The 20628-nt window shown below is 38.8% G+C and overlaps 2 protein-coding genes across 3 annotated transcripts in view; both read right to left on the reverse strand.

Annotated features, from left to right (window-relative positions):
* LOC306993517 (putative C-type lectin domain family 20 member A) overlaps positions 1-20628 on the reverse strand; it is a 431197-nt gene that overhangs the window by 360529 nt on the left and 50040 nt on the right. The gene's annotated exons all lie outside the window — the stretch shown is intronic.
* LOC306991368 (butyrophilin subfamily 1 member A1-like) lies at positions 1523-19383 on the reverse strand. The gene is made up of 9 exons (XM_079599118.1): positions 19218-19383; positions 19054-19107; positions 16287-16649; positions 6374-6667; positions 5545-5646; positions 5429-5449; positions 5236-5274; positions 4992-5033; positions 1523-4864 (listed from the first exon to the last, which is right to left on the reverse strand). Exons 2-9 carry the CDS (start codon positions 19103-19105, stop codon positions 4248-4250), a joined length of 1530 nt encoding a protein of 509 aa, XP_079455244.1. The 5' UTR covers positions 19106-19107; positions 19218-19383; the 3' UTR covers positions 1523-4247.

Raw genomic sequence — 20628 nt, forward strand, 5'->3', positions numbered from 1 at the left:
TAGGGCTGGAGAGACGGAGAGCAGCAAGTCCGTCTAGTGACGATTGACAAAGGGGGAGCCGGTGGGGCCTCAAGGTTGAGGGTTTCTGGTGGAACCGAGGGTGGGAGGAGCCAAGGCGGAGCAGACAGGTTGACGGGCCGAGGTGGAGCGAAGGCATCAGGGGCCGGAAGCAAAGCCACAGGATCCTCTGGCTCGGGCGAGGCTGGTAATTGCACAACCTGAGGCTTCACGTCACATCCAGCAGAGGCGGGGCTGGAGGACTGGCTGAGCTCTGAGGTGAGGGTGAGAGAGGGAAGCTGGACGGGATCAATAATGCTAATTCCAATTCCCAACAAGTCAATGAAACGGTCTCAGTGCTGTCTTGAAACAGCGATGATGAACAAAAAGATATTTCATATTCCATACAAGTCTCAGTGCCATCTTTAAACAGCGATGATGAAGAAGAGACAAATGATTCAGGGTGGGATCGGGTGGGAGGCATTACCCCAGTGTCCCAGTTTATCAGCCAGTCCCCAGTGTCCATTCCACCAGAACTCTCTCAGCCACAGATGTCGCTGGTTCACACCCCTGGTCAGACTCACTCTGGGGCTCCAGCTCCGGGACAGAGGTCTTCGTCCAGACCACACGAAATCCCTCCATTAATGGCAAGATGGAAGCTGTCGAGGAACTCCTCCACGTATCGCTCCAGGTCTCTGCCACTCTGGAACATAAAAACTGTCCTTCCATCCAAAATTATATTGCCCCTCCTTGGGCAACGTTAATACACACAATATCTTTGTTTGGTCCGGTCATCTGTCACACAAGGTTGATTATTGATGATGTTTCAAGAGTCTTTATTAATCCACTTCGAAGGCAATCCAAACAGGCAGGCATACAAAACAACCTCTAACATAGACGGTGACCAGACAATAGCCCTTTTCACACAGCGCATTTATCCCGGGAAATTGCTAGAGTGCCTTCTGTGTGAACAGATTGATGTCGGGATCGATGCCGGGATGGGGACCTAGTAACATTGCCGGGATCAGTCCGTGTGTGAACAAAAGCCAGGATCAATGCCGTAAGGGGTGTGGCGTAGTGATGACGCATGTGCCATCGCACGACTCTGTTGCTCTTAGAAGAAAGTTTGTGTTCGTCATCAACAAAGAAAGAACAAAAAAATGTCTGCTAACTGGACCGAAGCGGAGACAGGACGCGATGCGCTAGTGTACATGTTCTCGACGCGTACGTTCCACGTCTCACCCTGACGTCACGTGTCTTTAGGGGATCTTTACGGGATGTGTGTGAACGCACTCACAGATCCCGGAAAATCACTGGCAGTGTGGATGAGCCAAAATAAAACAATCCCGGGACACATTATCCGTGTGTTTTCCGGAATCTCTGTGTGAAACGGGCTAGAGAGTGACTGTACAACTTCTAAAGCAAACACAAACGAGATGATAATCAAACACAACTGAAACACAGAACTCATAATGAGCATCTTCTTCTGGAATCACCCTCAGCATCTGTATCAGACTTTACATTTCAGATCATTGTGTTTTTTATTAAATGAACAAAAGCATCAATCGATGTGCATTTCAATATTACAATGTTTTATAAAAGAAAATGAAGAGCCCAAAGTACAACGATCATCTGTTAAATAATATCATAAGACACCTTCAGACAATTTTTATCAAACATTTTAGACATCATGTTTCTCCATAAATATACAGTAAAAGTCAAACATATTTTTGAGCGTCATACTGTATTTTGGGACCCTTTAAGTCTTTTAGGTAACTCTTTATTTTGATGGTCCCTTTTGAACATTCTGTTAACTATAAGTAACTGTGCAAATACATGTCAACTAACTCTCATTAGAGTATTAATAGACTTGTCTGCTAAATATCTGCAAACTCTTTATTGTGATGCTCCTCCAACAGACACTCTACTGACTATAAGTAACTTTGCAACTACATGCCAACTTATTCTAACCCTAACCCTACCAGTCTACAAATGCTCTACTAACACTCTAATGATAGTTAGTAGACATGAAGGGGCAATGTTACTTATAGACAACAGAATGTGTCAAAGGGACCATCCAAATAAAGTGAAACCGTATTGTATTCCTCCTGTAAGGCTGAAGATTTGGATTTACATTTATTCATTATCAATAACTTTTATCAGTGACTTACAAATGAGGAACAAGCAGTTTGTCTTAACCCATAAGAACCCGGAACAATTTCCCCTTATAGGAAAATTATGGGGGATATAAAACAGACCAAATGGACCACTTAAAAAAACATGTTTCTGCAGTTGTTTTTGAAATACAACCCCTCCTTGTCAAAGATTTGTAATGTTACATATATGTCACATTGGGCTTTTATGATACATTTTTTATGTTACATATATGTCACATTGGGCTTTTATTTCCCATAAATAGATTTAGTCTTCTTTGTCCTTAAATGGCTGTAATTCAAGACTGCTTTGGAGTATAGATGTAAGATTGGTCTTGTTTTATAGAAGACATTTGGCAGATTTTTGTAGAAGTTAAATAAATTAAGAAAGTTAAAAAGATAAAAAGTTATAGAAGTTTGAGTTCATGAAAATTTACAATATTAAACATTTTATTATTCATATTTTATATAAAATATACATTTTCAAAACTTGGTGGACTCTAAAAATGCAACAAATTCAAAGCCAAAAATATGATCAAGTTGTGTTTCAAATTTTAGGTTGATATCTCAAAAAATAAGCTTTCAGTGAGATGTAGTTCGGGCGCAGTACCACACTTTTCCACTTGACATTACTGCCCATATAAGGGCGCCTCCATCTCCATATGTGGTTTGAGTGATCTGAACCATTATTTTTAAAATTTTCATACAATTTATGAAGTAGACATCCTATTCAGAAGTATTATTGGAAGTTTGGCAGATTTTGAAATGAATTCAACCTCTAAGAAACACAAAAAGATCACGTATGTGCATTATAGCTCGCTGCCACATCACAAATGCGGAATCTATTATTGTTTTCTTTATATTTAAAACATTTTCAGACCTTTTTTTCTAAAATAATTGAATGGATGCTATCTTTTGAACTCTTGGCATGAAAACAAACTGAGGTTTCTAACTTTCTACCATTCATTCTTTCATGATTTTTCATGTTCATCACTATTTCAAAATAAAGGTCTGAACACGCCTTAGGAGTATGAACATATTTGTTGCAAATTGATAAATTACGGCTCCTCTGATTATTAAAATCAGTCACCAAATATGTAAACTAGAGATTGTAAGCTTTCAAATGATACATAGTTTGTCAAGATTAGTTTAGGTTTAGTATAGGATATTACTGTTTTAAATATGTAATGGCTGTGCCAATATAAAACAATGTTATTAATTTGGTTATTAAATGTTTTTACATTTGTTAAAATATGCTTTGAAATGAGCAGCAGAACATATATAACCCTAAAATAATTGAATCAGCTAAATTATTTGAGCAGCTCATTTTTCTTAATGTGACATATACGTCACATCAAAATTCCACCTACTGTTTTAAGGTTAAAAGCCCGATGTGACATATATGTCACCACAATATTTTCATAACTTGTTTTATATCAATTTGTACAAGAAAGGTATTAAAATCAGGTCAATTGTAATCTAGGATATGTTATTAAAACATTAGAATTGTTGTATGGGTTGAAACATACTTTTAGTAACAAAAACAAGCGTTTTTAAAAATTGCTGACACTGCAACATGTGCAGACCAGCAGGCCACCATTTTGGAAATGTTGCCATGGCAACAAAATGCACACATTGTCACATGACTGAACCTGGGTGTTCCTTAAATGTCACTTAGGGACTTCCTGGGTTGAAAGTGAGGGATAATGCTTTGAAAAGACCTTTCCAGATAATCACCAGTGTTTGTGACGCCTGCGTCACAGTGGGTTCTTATGGGTTAAGAGCCAATATTCATAACACACAAGTTTAGAGTAGGACCCCAGATTAATACACAGGTTTTGGAAATGACATGCAGGTAAGCATAAAGTATAGTTATAGTAAGTTCATGTGTCTCTGCTTGTGTGTTAGTAACAGAGAGGATGAAGAACTAATGAAGAAGTGTAAAAACACATCACTTCATCATCTCTGTTTTCAACACTCGATGAATGTGGAAAAGAAGTTTTCACTCCCGACTCACTTCTGGATTTGGCATAAGAGGGAAAAGCATCGGTGTCTGTGCACGAGCTTCATTCTGTCTGAACACACTGGATTGGTCCGTCAGGCGTCTGAGCTGTTACTCAGTAAAAGTCCACTGGACTCTACAGGTCTTTCTACAGGTGTTTCTACAGGTGTTTCTACAGGTTCTGGACAATCCAGAATTTCAAGTGGACTCTGATCTCCTACTCCAGGATTAAACAGCGGAGCGACTGATCCAGTGAATCTGGTGCTCATGGTCAGTAGATGTTTCCTCTCTTTGACATTGTAAAAGGACAGCTGACCGAGATCATAATCTAACAGAACTCCCAGTTGTTCAGGTCTCGGTGTCAGTGGGAGTTTAACTGGTGGATCAGAGTTGGTGTAAAAGCCATTATCACCGTCTGAACACAAGAACCAGTAACCTCTTGATGGAGTTAAAGCAGATCTGTCTTTTCCACGAAAGTTTCCATGTTTCGCCACACCGATTAACCAGTAGTGTTTAGGAGGTGTATCTTTTTGTGCCAACGCAACCTCCCAATAGTGACGGCCAGATGTAAATCTCTGAGCTCCAAATGCACATAATGAATAGGGAAATCCCTCTCCAGTGTGTTTATATCCTGGAGCTTCTCTCACTATTTTACTGTTATTAGTGACCCTCAGATCTGGATGTGAACGCTCACGGTCAATAGTGATCTGAACTGTGAAGAAAATAACGCAACAATTATTAATACTCTTCACCGTGTGTGAGATCATATTTACACATATGTGCATATATGACTAAAGATGAAGAAATGCACATATATAACTGAGATGATGTCATCATACCTGCATGTTTCCTCAGTTCTTCTATATTTGTGTCTCCCACAACTAAAATGAGAAATAATTTGAGACTTTAGAGAAAGAAATCAACTCCTGTATCTGTATCATCAATATATAACAGAAATGATTAGTTTTTATCAACTTTTATGAATTGTTTATTCCCCATAATGAAATGAGCATTTGTTTGAAGTTTAGTGAATAGCTTCAGATCTTATTGCTGATATTGCAATGATTACGCTTCTTCAGATACCTTCTTTTGTCAGACTCTCCATAGTTTCAACGTCACAAACTAAAATGAGAAAAAATTTTAGATTAAATTTTAGAAGATTTAATTATTAATTATTTCTACAAATACTCCAGAATGAGTAAGCCACAATAAATTTAGCTGTTAAGGTGATTCATGTGTTTTGGATCTTAAAATGAAATATATGTAGTTTATTTACCTTCTTGAACTGTTTTCTTCCCTGAAATAAAAACAAAAAAAATACCAACACATAAGCATAAAATACCTGCATAAAAAAACTATTAAATTAATTTAATTCTTTTAAGCAGATTGTACCTGTTAGTTTATGTCTGTATTTGTACAGGATCAACCCAGCCAAACCCAGAAATGCACAGATGAGAACGGCGAGAAAAAGAGCCTTCCACGGATCTGATGAATCTGAGAAAGGCAAACCAGATCAATCTAAACACCTTCAAAATATATAAATCAATTACAATGATATATTTTTTTAAACTTTGTATACATAAAAATGTCATTCGCAATCCATTTTTCTTCTGAAACAGGATTGAGAACAAAATGTAGGATTTGATTTTTAATTGGATGGTTGGTTGAAAAATGTGAAGGATTGATGACATCAAAGAAAGACCAGCAGTGGCAGTTGCATAAACCAGTTTTTGAGACATCAGTTTTTTTCTCTCTAAGACTATTCATAACTTTAAGTCAGTTACATAAAAATGTAGATCGGTCTAATTTGATTATTATCAGATTTGACTGATTAACCCTAACTAACAAAGACACAGTATAAATATAATTCCTATGCAACTGGCCCCAGCATGAATTGCTGATTTATTCTAAATAAAATCAGTGATTATAAATTGTATGTGCACAAAGTCAATTAAATATGTAACTTCAGTTAAGGTCACATAAATAAATGAAGGTGAAGGAAACTGATCACAAGCCTGGAGTTGAAGCAAACATGATCACTTTGGCCACTTTCACACAGCAGAATACAGTTTTCAGTCCTGTACTTGATGTTACGTTCACACACGGTTCATTTATTTACAGGCGTAACAATTGCATTCTATAAACAAACAAGTGGGGACATTGTGAACACAGCCTTTGTTAGAATATCTACAAATATGTTTGTTCTAAGATGTTCCCTGACCTGAAGAGATGATGGCTTGTATGTTCAATCTTCCTTCTCTTAACTCTCCAGTCTTGAGAGACATTGAGCATGAGACCAGTGTAGCGTCCGAGTGAGAGACGACCGTCCAGCTGTGGACAGAGAACATCTCATCTGCTCCACGACTGCGAGACACTCCTCCAGGACGGAGAACCGGTCGCTCATCTGACATCCAGGTGACGTCCGGCTCTGGATACCAGCCGCTGGACTTACAGCTGATGTTCACACGTCCATCATCCAGAGGCTGAGGAAACAGGACAGGAGCGGATCCTAAAGCTGGAAGAGAAGAGACAGACGTTCTACAAACCCTGTGCAAGTATATTTTTAATTTCTCTGGGTAAATGCATCTCTAGTGGATTAATGAAGGCTGCTTCCCAGCTAACAAATGTTTGTTCTTAGAAGGGTTTCCAAACATTCTTTGTTGATTATGGTAACTTTAAAATGTTTTCTTAATGTTAGTGGAACTTTTTTTATATAGTTAGTATGATGTTCCTGAAACATTCTTTCAACTTGATCTTTATTAACAACTCAACATTCTTCACATCAAAATCCTCAGTGTTAAAAGAAACAGTTAATTAGATAATTAATGGATTAAAGTTTTACTGTATTTGTATCATACATCTTCAGAAGTTCTTATTGAGAATTAAAGGAGAACTCCAGCGCAAAATGAACCTTTGGTCTAATTACACATTGTTACCTAGTCAACCGTTATCTGAGATTTGTTTTCCTGATTATCGAATGTAAATAGTTTTATCTCTAAAAACAGTTCAGCCTATAACGCTAGTATAACGCTAGTATATGGGGCGTAGAGTAATGACAAATAAAAATCGCTTGTTAATACCACTAACAAGGCTCAAAATAGCCCCACACTAACACGGCAGCATAATGAGGGTCCCTACATGCAAACCGAAGCATTGAGAACTTTGACAGTGTCCAGACAGTTTAACCCCCTGAGGTCGGCAAACGCGTGGGCGCGTTTTGCTCGTTTTTTTTTACATAGCAGCAAAATAGACTTAAAATACTCCGTCAGTTTTGGTCATACAGCCTTAAGAAATATGAAAAAATAAGCTGTTAAATGTCTACTTTTTTATGTGTCCACTTACAATCGAAATAAAACATTGTGCTTTTGTAAAATAAAGAAAGTAAACAGGGAGTGCTTTCTGCCTCTCCGTCTCCGTGAACTTTTTTTCTGAAGCACTTCTCTAAACTCAAACAAAACTCAGCGAATACTATTCACTCAGACATGAGCTATATATCTCTATAATCATTTAAGTGTGTAGTTTTAAATTATCTAATTCAAAACTAAAAGAAATATTCTCTGTTTATGTAATCTATATAAAAAGAGCGAGAGATCAGCTGTGCTCATTATCGTTCTGGCACCTCATTACTCTGCTAATGTGACACGCCCATCGAGAGCGCGCCGCTATTCAAACACAGATAATCTGAGGCAACACATGCAAACCAGTCAACGCCCACAACAGCTGGAAAACACTCGCTGTGAGGAATAATAATATCGTGATTATCCTGGAAATTTTACCTCAAACGTGCTGGAGTAGCCGAACAACGGATCCAGCTGCAGATCATCAGTAAGTGCTTTGTTCTAATCGCGATATGAACTGGTGTCTGTAATCCGCAAAAGACTGTTTAAATTTGAATCGCGTTTCTGTGTTTGAATGAATGAACGGCACATGTGCATGCGTTTGTTTACTAACGTTACAGCTCGCGCGTGTCTGTGTGTGTGAATGAAACTATCTATATTGTCTACTGAGATGAGTAAAAATCGACTGAATACGTTGAAATAAAATGTCTTTGTATAAGCAACATTTTAAACTGCAAATTAACATTTATGCCCTAATATAGGCTATATTATAAAAGACGATATGTTACAGACGAAATATGAAAGACAACATTTCGTTTTGGATAGATTATAAAGTTTGTACTGCCACATCAAAACCTAATTTCCAAGGTGCAAACAAAATCTTAAAAGGTCAATATAAGCCTTCTCTTTAAATTATTTTTGTGTTTTATTAGTGACAAATTTGGGGAGAGGATAGCCTACATATTCCAAAACTTTCTGAAAATACGAATGAGAATTAACTGCACAATTACTAGAAATGTTTATCTTGGATATTATACAATTTGCAAGCATAGGCCTACACAGTTTGTGGAAAAATACACTTTTTTTTCAAGATGTTTCCAACTCTGAACCAATACATATGTATGTATGTATGTATGTATATATATATATATATATATATATATATATATATATATATATATATATATATATATATATATATATATATATATATATATATATATATATATATATATATGTGTGTGTGTGTGTGTGTGTTGTCTTTGCATTCTTTGCATTCTGTGTGGCTCAGTGACACACTCAGTGAAAGGCTCATTAGTATGCAGCATTAGCAGCTCTTTGTCTCCAGGTGTGAATGAGGACATTATTCATGACCTTGTTGGATCATTCACGCCCACCTGCATATTGCCTTTCCAAACAAAAAGTGTCTTACAAAATTTAAATCAATCTATTGTTTAATGTGAACGATTAGCCCGGATGATTTTCAGATCATTTTGAAGTAAATACTCTAGCCGACAAGATCCATTAGTCAAAAGTATTGTGGGAATATGTGAAGTTGGTCGTTTGTGGTCTTATATCAGAACATTTAAGTTTGAGTTTTTTGAATAACCACGCATAAATAATATTCTCTCAAAAATGCAAACATGTATACATGTTGCTCACATATTATGATAGTCATGTTCGTGCTAAATAGAGTGTAATTACACCTTTGCCATTAATATGTTTATAAGCAACTGAAAAAAATACAAATATCAGGTCATGTCAAAACATCTCAAGGACCCCAAAAACACCTTAGACTCCAGAGGGTTAATAAGAAGATATTTTATACATACAGTCAACTTAACATATACAAGCAGAAGCCATCTTACAAAAACAGACTCGATCAGTCGATCAACGAAACGCCGATCCAAATGCGTTGAACTGTGTAGAATCTCATATGGTCCAGCGCATTTAGATCGGCGTTTCGTTGATCGACTGATCGAGTCTGTTTTTCTAAGATGGCTTCTGCTTGTATATGTTAAGTTGACTGTATGTATAAAATATCTTCTTATTAAACTGTCTGGACACTGTCAAAGTTCTCAATGCTTCGGTTTGCATGTAGGGACCCTCATTATGCTGCCGTGTTAGTGTGGGGCTATTTTGAGCCTTGTTAGTGGTATTAACAAGCGATTTTTATTTGTCATTACTCCATGCCCAATATACTAGCGTTATACTAGCGTTATAGGCTGAACTGTTTTTAGAGATAAAACTATTTACATTCGATAATCATGAAAACAAATCTCAGATAACGGTTGACTAGGTAACAATGTGTAATTAGACCAAAGGTTCATTTTGCGCTGGAGTTCTCCTTTAAGACTTGTATGTTTATGTTTTATTGATTTTTTTTTTCTTTGAAAAAGTAAGTTTGTTGTTGATTCATTTACGTTGTAAAAATCATTAGTTATTAATTTAGTACATTTATCCATACAGCAGCTCTGGAGAAAACGTCTCAGGTTACAACTGCAACCAATGGCGAGAGTGAACGTCACGGGCGGGTGACGTCAAGACCAGGTAAGGATAAAAGCACATCCGGAATAACCGGCATAAGCTTCGATTTAGTCCAAGCAAGTCTATTACAGGGATGCAGAAAGTATGGCAAAGTGACGCAGCGTCTCGTCCCCTTCTCAGGGAACTAGGGTTGCAGTCGTAGTGAACTTGCGCTGCATCGGTGATGCTTGAGGAACGACAATGCCCAAACGCTATAAACACAAATACCTGTCGTGTGAATAATGAGAGCAGCTTTCACAAGGTACTTGTGATCGAGGGGTATCCAGGTCCAAGTCATAAAACCTGACGAACTTGAGCGGCGAGGACCAGCCCGCCGCATCACAAACTTTTTGAAGGGAGACCCCAGAGAGTAAGCCTTGGAGGCCGCTATACTCCTAGTGGAATGAGCTTTAATGGCCAAAGGTGATGGCTGGCCAGAAGCTTCATAGGCAACATATTTCGTCTGTAACATATCGTCTTTTATAATATAGCCTATATTAGGGCATAAATGTTAATTTGCAGTTTAAAATGTTGCTTATACAAAGACATTTTATTTCAACGTATTCAGTCGATTTTTACTCATCTCAGTAGGCAATAGATATTTCAAAAGTATTGTGGGAATATGTGAAGTTGGTCGTTTGTGGTCTTATATCAGAACATTTAAGTTTGAGTTTTTTGAATAACCACGCATAAATAATATTCTCTCAAAAATGCAAACATGTATACATGTTGCTCACATATTATGATAGTCATGTTCGTGCTAAATAGAGTGTAATTACACCTTTGCCATTAATATGTTTATAAGCAACTGAAAAAAATACAAATATCAGGTCATGTCAAAACATCTCAAGGACCCCAAAAACACCTTAGACTCCAGAGGGTTAATAAGAAGATATTTTATACATACAGTCAACTTAACATATACAAGCAGAAGCCATCTTAGAAAAACAGACTCGATCAGTCGATCAACGAAACGCCGATCCAAATGCGTTGAACTGTGTAGAATCTCATATGGTCCAGCGCATTTAGATCGGCGTTTCGTTGATCGACTGATCGAGTCTGTTTTTCTAAGATGGCTTCTGCTTGTATATGTTAAGTTGTCTGTATGTATAAAATATCTTCTTATTAAACTGTCTGGACACTGTCAAAGTTCTCAATGCTTCGGTTTGCATGTAGGGACCCTCATTATGCTACCGTGTTAGTGTGGGGCTATTTTGAGCCTTGTTAGTGGTATTAACAAGCGATTTTTATTTGTCATTACTCCATGCCCAATATACTAGCGTTATACTAGCGTTATAGGCTGAACTGTTTTTAGAGATAAAACTATTTACATTCGATAATCATGAAAACAAATCTCAGATAACGGTTGACTAGGTAACAATGTGTAATTAGACCAAAGGTTCATTTTGCGCTGGAGTTCTCCTTTAAGACTTGTATGTTTATGTTTTATTGATTTTTTTTTTCTTTGAAAAAAGTAAGTTTGTTGTTGATTCATTTACGTTGTAAAAATCATTAGTTATTAATTTAGTACATTTATCCATACAGCAGCTCTGGAGAAAACGTCTCAGGTTACAACTGCAACCAATGGCGAGAGTGAACGTCACGGGCGGGTGACGTCAAGACCAGGTAAGGATAAAAGCACATCCGGAATAACCGGCATAAGCTTCGATTTAGTCCAAGCAAGTCTATTACAGGGATGCAGAAAGTATGGCAAAGTGACGCAGCGTCTCGTCCCCTTCTCAGGGAACTAGGGTTGCAGTCGTAGTGAACTTGCGCTGCATCGGTGATGCTTGAGGAACGACAATGCCCAAACGCTATAAACACAAATACCTGTCGTGTGAATAATGAGAGCAGCTTTCACAAGGTACTTGTGATCGAGGGGTATCCAGGTCCAAGTCATAAAACCTGACGAACTTGAGCGGCGAGGACCAGCCCGCCGCATCACAAACTTTTTGAAGGGAGACCCCAGAGAGTAAGCCTTGGAGGCCGCTATACTCCTAGTGGAATGAGCTTTAATGGCCAAAGGTGATGGCTGGCCAGAAGCTTCATAGGCAACAGAGATAGCCTCAACTATCCACTTGCTAAAAGTATATTTAGATGCTGTTTAGATGCACCCTTTCTTAGGTGACCCAAAACAGACCAACAGCTGATCAGACTTCCTTCTCAGGGCAGCTCTGTGGACACAAGTATCCAATGCTCTAACTGGACAAACAAGGTTGAGCTTTTCCTGGTCTTGACAGAATGCCTGCAGAACGATGGGCCGGGACTTTCGGAACGTAGCCTGGCTTAAGGTAAAGGAAAGCTTTGACCATCCCAGCTACGGATTCTAGGCACGAGGGGGATACCGAAAGGACCTGAAGATCTCCCACTTGGAAAAACTATCTTGAAGAAAATCTAGTAGTGAACCCAGAGGGCAATTAACTGGATCCCAATATCGTTTACTACACCTAGAAGTAAATATTTTCCTAGTGGAGGGAGCTCTGGAGTGAAGTATGGTCTCTACAACCTTGGTTGAGAGACCAGAGTCTATGAGTCGGGCCCCCTCAGAGGCCAAACCCACAGTTTTCATATTTCCGGTTGGGGGTAGAGGATCACTCCTCCCGCCTGAGATAGAAGGTCCCTCCTGACCAGAATCTCCAGGGGAGAGCCGTCGGGGAGGCATACTAGGTCCGAGAACCAAACCCGGCTCGGCCAGTACGGTGCTACTAGCAGTAAACTTATTCTGCCCCAGCAGACCTTCTCCAGATCTCCTGGGACCAGATCGAGGGGAAAGCATACAGATGCAGCCTCGGCCACATCTGCACCACATCGGCCACAGTGCGTCGTGTTCTGAGATGCAAACAGATCCACTTCTGCTTGGCCGTAAACCTCCCATATATGCTCCACCACTTAGGGGTAAAATCTCCATTAACCAAAAATGACATACTTTACGTTCAAGTGTTTTACATCAGTAGCCTATTAAACGGCGCAATTTTTCATTTAATCAGAAAATCGTTAAATATTTAAGTTAATATTGTGTCCAGTTTGGCCCTGTAAATAAAAGGGTATTATTTTTTAACAAAGTGTGTGCGGTTTCCTTTTCTTAAGTACCGGTTCAAGAACCGTTTAAGCACCGGAACGTTTAAAAAATACAGAGTAGGTACTGGTATCGGATAAAACTCAACCAATACCCAACCCTAGTCTTAAGCCACCACTGCAGAGGCCTCGTGTACAGCAGGCCAAAAGGTATAATGTTAGACGCAGCTGTCATCAGACCCAACAGTCTCTGAAACTGTTTTACACTTGTGTCCAGTGACTAGCCTAGCTTTATCTTCTTTACAACTGAGAGGATCGTGGCGACACGAGCAGGCGAAAGCACGGCCCGCATCATCACTGAATCCTATATCACATCAAAATAGGTGGTCCTCTGTACTGGGGAAAGCACACTTTTCTTGGCATTCAGTCTCATCCCCAACTTTTTCATTTGAGCGAGAACGATGTCGAATCGCCAATTGTTCCAACTCTGCTATGATAAGCCAGTCATTTATGTAGTTCAGAATGCGAATCTCTTGCAGTCTGAGACGTGCCAGATTTGCATCTATGCATTTCGTGAATGTCGGGGTTGATAGAGCTAGACCGAACTAAAGAACCCGATATTGGTACGCTTCGCCCCCGAAAGCAAACCTCAGGAACTCCTGTGTTTTGGAAGGATGCAGACATTGAAGTATGTGTCCTTTAGATCAATCGTGACAAACCAATCCTCGGATCTAATTTGAGTCACGATCTGCTTCAATGTTAACATCTTGAACTTGAGTTTCTTGATAGAACAATTTAGAAGACAAAGGTCTAATATAGGACGCAATTCTCCATTCTTTTTGGGAACAATGAAATACCGGCTGTAAAACCCTGAGTCTCTGTCGGGTAGAGGAACCAGTTCTATAGCTTCCTTTGCTAAAAGAGATTTCACTTCTTGTTCCATCACCAGAGCCTCCTCTGGATGTACTACTGTGAGTAACACCCTGTTGAATCATGGTGGACGAGAACCAAACTGAATTCTGTAACCTACATACATGCATACATACATCTTCGTCCGCTTGTCCGGGGCCAGGTCGCGGGGGCAGCAGTCTAAGCAGAGATGCCCAGACTTCCCTCTCCCTAGACACTTCCTCCAACTCTTCCGGGGGACCCGAGGCGTTCCCAGCCCAGCCGGGATACATAATCCCTCCAGCGTGTTCTAAGTCTTCCCCGGGGTCTCCTCCCGGTGGGACGTGCCCGGAACACCTGCCCGGGAAGGCGTCCTGGAGGCATCCGGAATAGATGCCCGAGCCACCTCAGCTGACCCCTCTCGATGCGGAGGAACAGCGGCCCTACTCTTAGTTGTTGAAGTTAAAGTTGTTTAAGTTGAAGATCTCTCTGACAGGAGACTCGGCCAAACGTTCCCAACAGACCCTCACAGTACGTTTGGGTCTGCCGAGTCTGTCCAGCTTCCTCCCCCGCCATCGGATCCAAATCACCACCAGGTGGTCTTTAAAATATATCTAAACTACGACATATGCCCTCATTGACAAATGCGGAAGAGGTTAGTTCATGCATTCATGACCTCAAGGCTAGATTATTGTAATGCTCTACTGGGTGGTTGCCCTGCACGCTTAACAAACAAACTACAGCTGGTCCAAAATGCAGCAGCTCGATTTCTTACTAGAACCAGGAAGTATGACCATATTAGCCCTGTTCTGTCAACACTGCATTGGCTGCCTATTAAACAATACTTGAGCAAGCTCTTAAAGCATTATAGTCCTATTGATTGATCTCAAAATTCTGGCCAGTTGATAATACCTAAAATATCAAAGTCAACTGCAGATGGTAGATCCTTTAACTTAACAAATCATTTAAATGATTGTTAGGCTGCATAAATTAGGTCAGCTGAACCCGGGAACAATTCCTATAATGCCTGATGTACCCGTTACATCATAAGAAGAATGGTTAATATTACGCTACGCTAATTTTAGTCTGTCTGTCTCATCCTTATCCCAAGGTTACCATAATCAAGCGTAGCGTTAGTTCTGGCAGGTCACGTTAGTCAAGCTCGCATCAGGGACTCTCAGCTGATCCAGATCTACCTATAGAAATCCGACGCCTATCACCGTATACATATATAATCTCGTCAGTATTATCAGTAGCTATCGCGTTTCTCAGGAGCGAATTACCCTCCTCCATCCCCAGCTCCACCTCTTGCCTAGTCAGGATTTGGCATTCTGATTCCCCTTGAATCTGAATAAATTCTCGAATTATGTTGTACTTTAAAATCTTGAATTAAATATATTTGCATACATTCATGTTGGTTCTGTTCTCTTTACCCCAAGGGGGGTTGTTGCTTCTCTCCCTGCTCTTATCCATGCTAGGCTGCAGGGAGTTCTCGCCCAGAATGGAACCATACTGCCAATCCAAACTGTATGCTAATTGTCAATCATATTTGACGATAGTGGTCTTGACAGAAGTCTGGTCGATGACACAATTTTTTGCTGAACTGCTTTATAGATTAAATAAAGTAATTTAATTATTGATGATCTTTACAACGAAACTGAATCAACACTTAACTGACTTCAGTTAAACAGTGAAATTTTTCTGTAATCACTGTAACTGCTTCGAAACAATCTGTATTGTATAAAGTGCTATAGAAATAAAGGTGACTTGACATGACTTGACTACCCAGACAGCAATATAGTGTCGCCCCAGATCTGGTACAAGTGGATTCCACAGATCTGGGCCAACACTATGTTGCTGTCTGGGTAATGATCACACTGGGCGGGGTTAATGAAATTCAGGGGATTTTGCTGTGTAACATCAACCTTCAGCCATTGTGCAAGCCAAAAATAAGAGACACTTAATATTTAAAGGACGTTCGAAGAATGATGTTTAAAAAAAAAAAAAAATTCTGCCAACATTATAAGAACTAATGACAATATGTGGGGATTTCATGTACATTGATTAATCCTAACACTTCCTACATTTTAAGGATGTTCTTTTAAAACAGTAATCACAACCTTATTCATGTGAATTTAGTTGACATTCTAAATGTTCCAAGAATGTTGTTTTAAGAACTTTTTTCCCCAACATTATCAGCATGTGGCTAAAAACTGGGTTTGATATTCCATTGGTTTCAGAGTTATAGTAGTTTAAATCTAGAGAAAAGCCCACTCATGCAACACAATACAGTATATGAACTATTCCTTTAATGAGCTGTAGATCAATGAAAACATAATGTATTGTATATTGTAGGGTTTGACTCACCAGTGACTTTGAGAACCATATCTCCGCTGTCATATTCACTTTCTCCACTGACATAACAGTGGAATGAACTTTCATCCTGAATCCTGAGTTTCTCCAGGCGTAGAGAGACGTCTCCATCCTTCAGTCCACCAGATTGATCGAACCACGGATTCAGTGAGCTTCTGTTCCTGAACGATTCCTCCTGGACGTCCTGGATCTTCCCATGCTGATAGAAGAGGACAGGGTTGCTGAACTGGTCATGACGGTACCAGCGGATCTCCAGAGCTTCAGCGTTCTCAGGAGGAGAGATCCAGCAGGGCAGAGTGACTGTGGACCCGACATGAGCCACTATCTGATCACGAGGAACCACAACAGTGAACGACTCTGAGAGACACAGAAAGACACATCCAATGTAATACATGCATTATATACTGTATAAAGGGGCATTCACACCGGAGGAACCTTTTCATAGTTCCTAGAACTATTGGCGGAAATTCCCGGATTTTGGCGTGTTTGCACCGCAGGAACTAGGAACTCCTTTGGAGGAACTAATTTACTCCGACTTCAGAGTCGGTCTATACCAGGGCTATAGGAACTACAGTGACGTTAGTGTTCGCTGATTGGCCGAACGCATGCGAAACACCAGCAAGTGTTCGCCATTTTTAAAAAGAGCCTATATATTTACTCCACAAACTAACTACGAACATGTAAAACAGTGATAGATGGAGCTCTTAATCTTTACACTGAGGAGAAAACACAACGCAACTTTGAGGAGACCGAGAGAAACATGATTATGTATTTCTGCTCAGCAAACTGGATATCAACCACACGGCATACGCTAATAACTTTTCATTACTGTCTAGTTTCTATGTGTAACAGTTCTATCTAATAACGTGTGAGACAGGACTGTTAGACAGATCGTAAACTAATGAACACGGAGAGAGCGAGGAATGTGAGCTTAGGCTCTGGTGAGTGGAAGTCACACAGACGTCACTTTCAAATTAAGCAGCTTTCTGTTTGTCATCGCAGAGAATTCAAGGAAACACTTCAATATGATCGATATCTGCTTGCAGAACATTTTCACCCTCCCGATTGCATGGTTTCTATTTGAATGGCTGGATTTTGCCCGCAAAATTTCTCAAAGCAACGAGGGATTAACAGCGGTTTTAAATGTTACTGAACAATTGCTGTGCAGTGTTTCTTTACAAAGTGACATCTACTGGCTTTGCATGAATAATACTTTTTAAAAATAATAGTTTTTAGTAGTTTTTTGCAGATCCGTGTGAAGATACTTACTGAAGACAACTAATATTTAAATATTGTCCTACTGACCATGTGGTGGTGTTGTGAAATCTGATTTTCTGACAAATGAAAACATGTGCAGGAATGTATTAACTTCTGTGCTATTTCTACACTCACAGATATCAACAATATCGACATATGAAATGCAACAATGGGGACATGCTTCAAGCCAGCATAAACTCCTTCATGGCTCCCAGCATGCACTGCGGCATGAATAAATTATGCAGCTAAATTATTTTACTATTTATTTTTTACAATTTTGTAATTGTCCCCCTTGTTGAGGTTTGTATGATGAGTGTTTGTCTAAATGTGTCTCAACTATTGCACAAGACATGGTCAACAGCTGAAAAAATGCTTCTAATCCCATAATTATTTCAGTTTTAAAACTACAGAAAAAACTGTTGTTTAAATTACTGTAATGAAGTAATTATTTGACAGCCATTAAAATGGTTTGATCTGCCTTTCCACAATCTCTTTCATCGATGCAGAATGTCAATGCATCAATTAATTTTCTGAAAACATTTGCAATTGTTGAAAGAGAAACAGAAGTCAGTAGTAGAATCAGTTCTTGTTATTCCTCTTCCTTCAGTGATTGTGTGTGTTAACAGCAGGTGTTCGAGTGTGTGAAGAATGTTTCAGGAACATCGAACCTTAAATGACGCTCTATTAACAGTAAGGAAGCAGGATGTTTTAATGTTCTTGGAATGTTACAAATCAACATTCCCAGAATGTTGAGCTGTTGATAAAAAGTTGCATACTAAACTTTTAGAAAACGCTCCTAACATTAAGAAACTGAACACTAATGTTTCCATAACCAAAGCAGAATCTCTGACCGCTGCCAGTTTGTTATTATGAGTGGGTACAGGTCTGGCGTCCCTCAGGGTTCGGTTTTAAGACCCTTCATTTTTATAATCTATATATATCCTCTCGGATTGCTCTTAAGATCACTCAGGCTTAATGATCACTTCTGTGCAGATGATACTTAGATTTATATCCACTCTAAGCCTGGTCAAAATGTGGATGTTCCTTTTCTCTCACATTTCTGAGATATAAACATGGATGACCCTAAAGTTTTTTTGTTTTGTTTTTTTGTCTTAATAGTGAAAAGGTTTTGCTTATTGTCTCTCCTCATCAGCTCCGTAAAGCTGGTTCACTAATGTTATACGCAGATGCCTCTGTTTTGGAGTTTCAGACTAAATAAAACAAATTGAAATTATATTTGATTCAAGTTTGTCTTTTGACCCAATAATTCCTTTTTTTCTCAGAAATATTGCTACTTTGCCATTTTTTCCTGTGACTAAAAGGCTTAATTAATACTTTTGTTTTTTAACACACTGACTATTACAACATACTATTTGCTGGGGTTCCTAAAACCACACTCAATGTGTGTAAAATTATGTCTGTTATATTGTGTAAAGTGCCTTGAGAAGCTGGTTTAAAGGCGTTAATATGAAATAAAGTGTATTATTATTAAACATGTTCTTACCAGAAGTCTCTATGAAGAGATTCGCCAGTAAAGCGGCAATAATAGTCAACATTCCTGTGAAAATACAGACACTCAAATAAAACACTACGGGATTTACAGAAACACACAAATCATGTGAGAGGAATAATAACTCAGATCGTGTTCACTGAGGAACAGAAACTCACCGGAGAACAAGACTCGTCTGGTAAATCACAGTAATCTGAAGAGGAGACACGTTTCATACGATAATAGAGTCAAAATACACGAGAAGAAAATAGACGAAAATCAGGATCGATCAAAAGTGCACCTGATTTTCACCCCGTATATTCCTACTCTTAACTTTCAGTTTCTAAACATAACGTGATCCATCAATGAAAACACGTCATCGTCATATGATTAAAACCGGTCATATGCAGAGTATGTGTTTTTTCCTGTTTTTACTATTGGCGATTGACTAGCTAATGGAAAATTCACACAGATCTCAAGGATTTTCCCCTCATGGATCGACTGTAGAAAAAATGCATCAGCGGCGAGGGACCGTCAGTGTGCGATATTGTAGATCAATATAGGCTATTGTAGATCAATATAGGCTATTGTAGATCAATATAGGCTATTGTAGATCAATATAGGCTATTGTAGATCAATATAGGCTATTGTAGATCAATATAGGCTATTGTAGATCAATATATCGATGATGAAGAGTAAAGACGAGAGACGCGCTCCCTGAACAACAGCGTGCGTTTATTAATACAGCAATACTGTGTGTTTAACATGGACATGATGATGAAACGTCATATAATCATTGTTAGTGGAAATAAATGTATTCATTTAGATTACATTATAAGGCTCTGGCTGAGTTAGGCAGACCATTCCCTGCTGGTGGAATGGTCTGCCTAACTCAGCCAGAGCTGCTGAGTCTGTAGCCATCTTTAAGAAACTGCTGAAGACGTATCTTTTTCGGCAGCACTTGAGCACTTGATCCAGTACTACTAACACTAACACTTTCTTTTCTGTTCTACAAAAAAAAAAAAAAAAAAAAAAAAAAAAAAAAACTTTTTTGTACTGTGAAGGGTTATAGCACTTACATACTGTTGTCCTACTGCTAGTTTAATTGCTTCTATTGTTTCTCATTTGTAAGTCGCTTTGGATAAAAGCGTCTGCTAAATGAATAAATGTAAATGTAAAATGTAAATTAGTTTGGAGGAGGAGAGAAGCTTCAACAGCCAATCTGATCTTTACTGTTGTTTAAGGATTGGATCTGATCCTCTAGGGTTTGAGAGTAATTTATTCTATCTTTTTTATTATTAATAAAAGTGTTTGGAGATCTTAAGAGATTGGAATGAAAATATTGTACATTTTAATTGGCAAAATTTCAAAATAGTGAAATTAAGGTAAATACTTGATATTACAATATACATAATGTGACAATCCTGTTAGTATCAACATGTCACACTCTGATTGCGTTATTGTAAGAATCTTATTGTATCTCCACTATCTGTGAGGTTAGATCAGTCTGTTCACAACACTTTCATTTAATTTAACCCTCTATGGTACACATTATATTCAAACCATGACATATTTCTTCAAAGGGTACAA

This window comes from Phoxinus phoxinus (assembly GCF_949152265.1).
Source record: "Phoxinus phoxinus genome assembly, chromosome: 2".
Taxonomy (NCBI): domain Eukaryota; kingdom Metazoa; phylum Chordata; class Actinopteri; order Cypriniformes; family Leuciscidae; genus Phoxinus; species Phoxinus phoxinus.

Excerpts from the sequence above, each read along its gene's own strand:
- LOC306991368 (XM_079599118.1), bottom strand. The coding sequence starts at position 19,105 with ATGTTGACTATTATTGCCGCTTTACTGGCGAATCTCTTCATAGAGACT. Across the intron at positions 16,650-19,053 it reads TCTCTTCATAGAGACTTCTG|AGTCGTTCACTGTTGTGGTT; the intron begins GTAAGAACATGT and ends TGTGTCTCTCAG. Across the intron at positions 5,450-5,544 it reads ATACAGACATAAACTAACAG|GGAAGAAAACAGTTCAAGAA; the intron begins GTACAATCTGCT and ends TTTTTATTTCAG.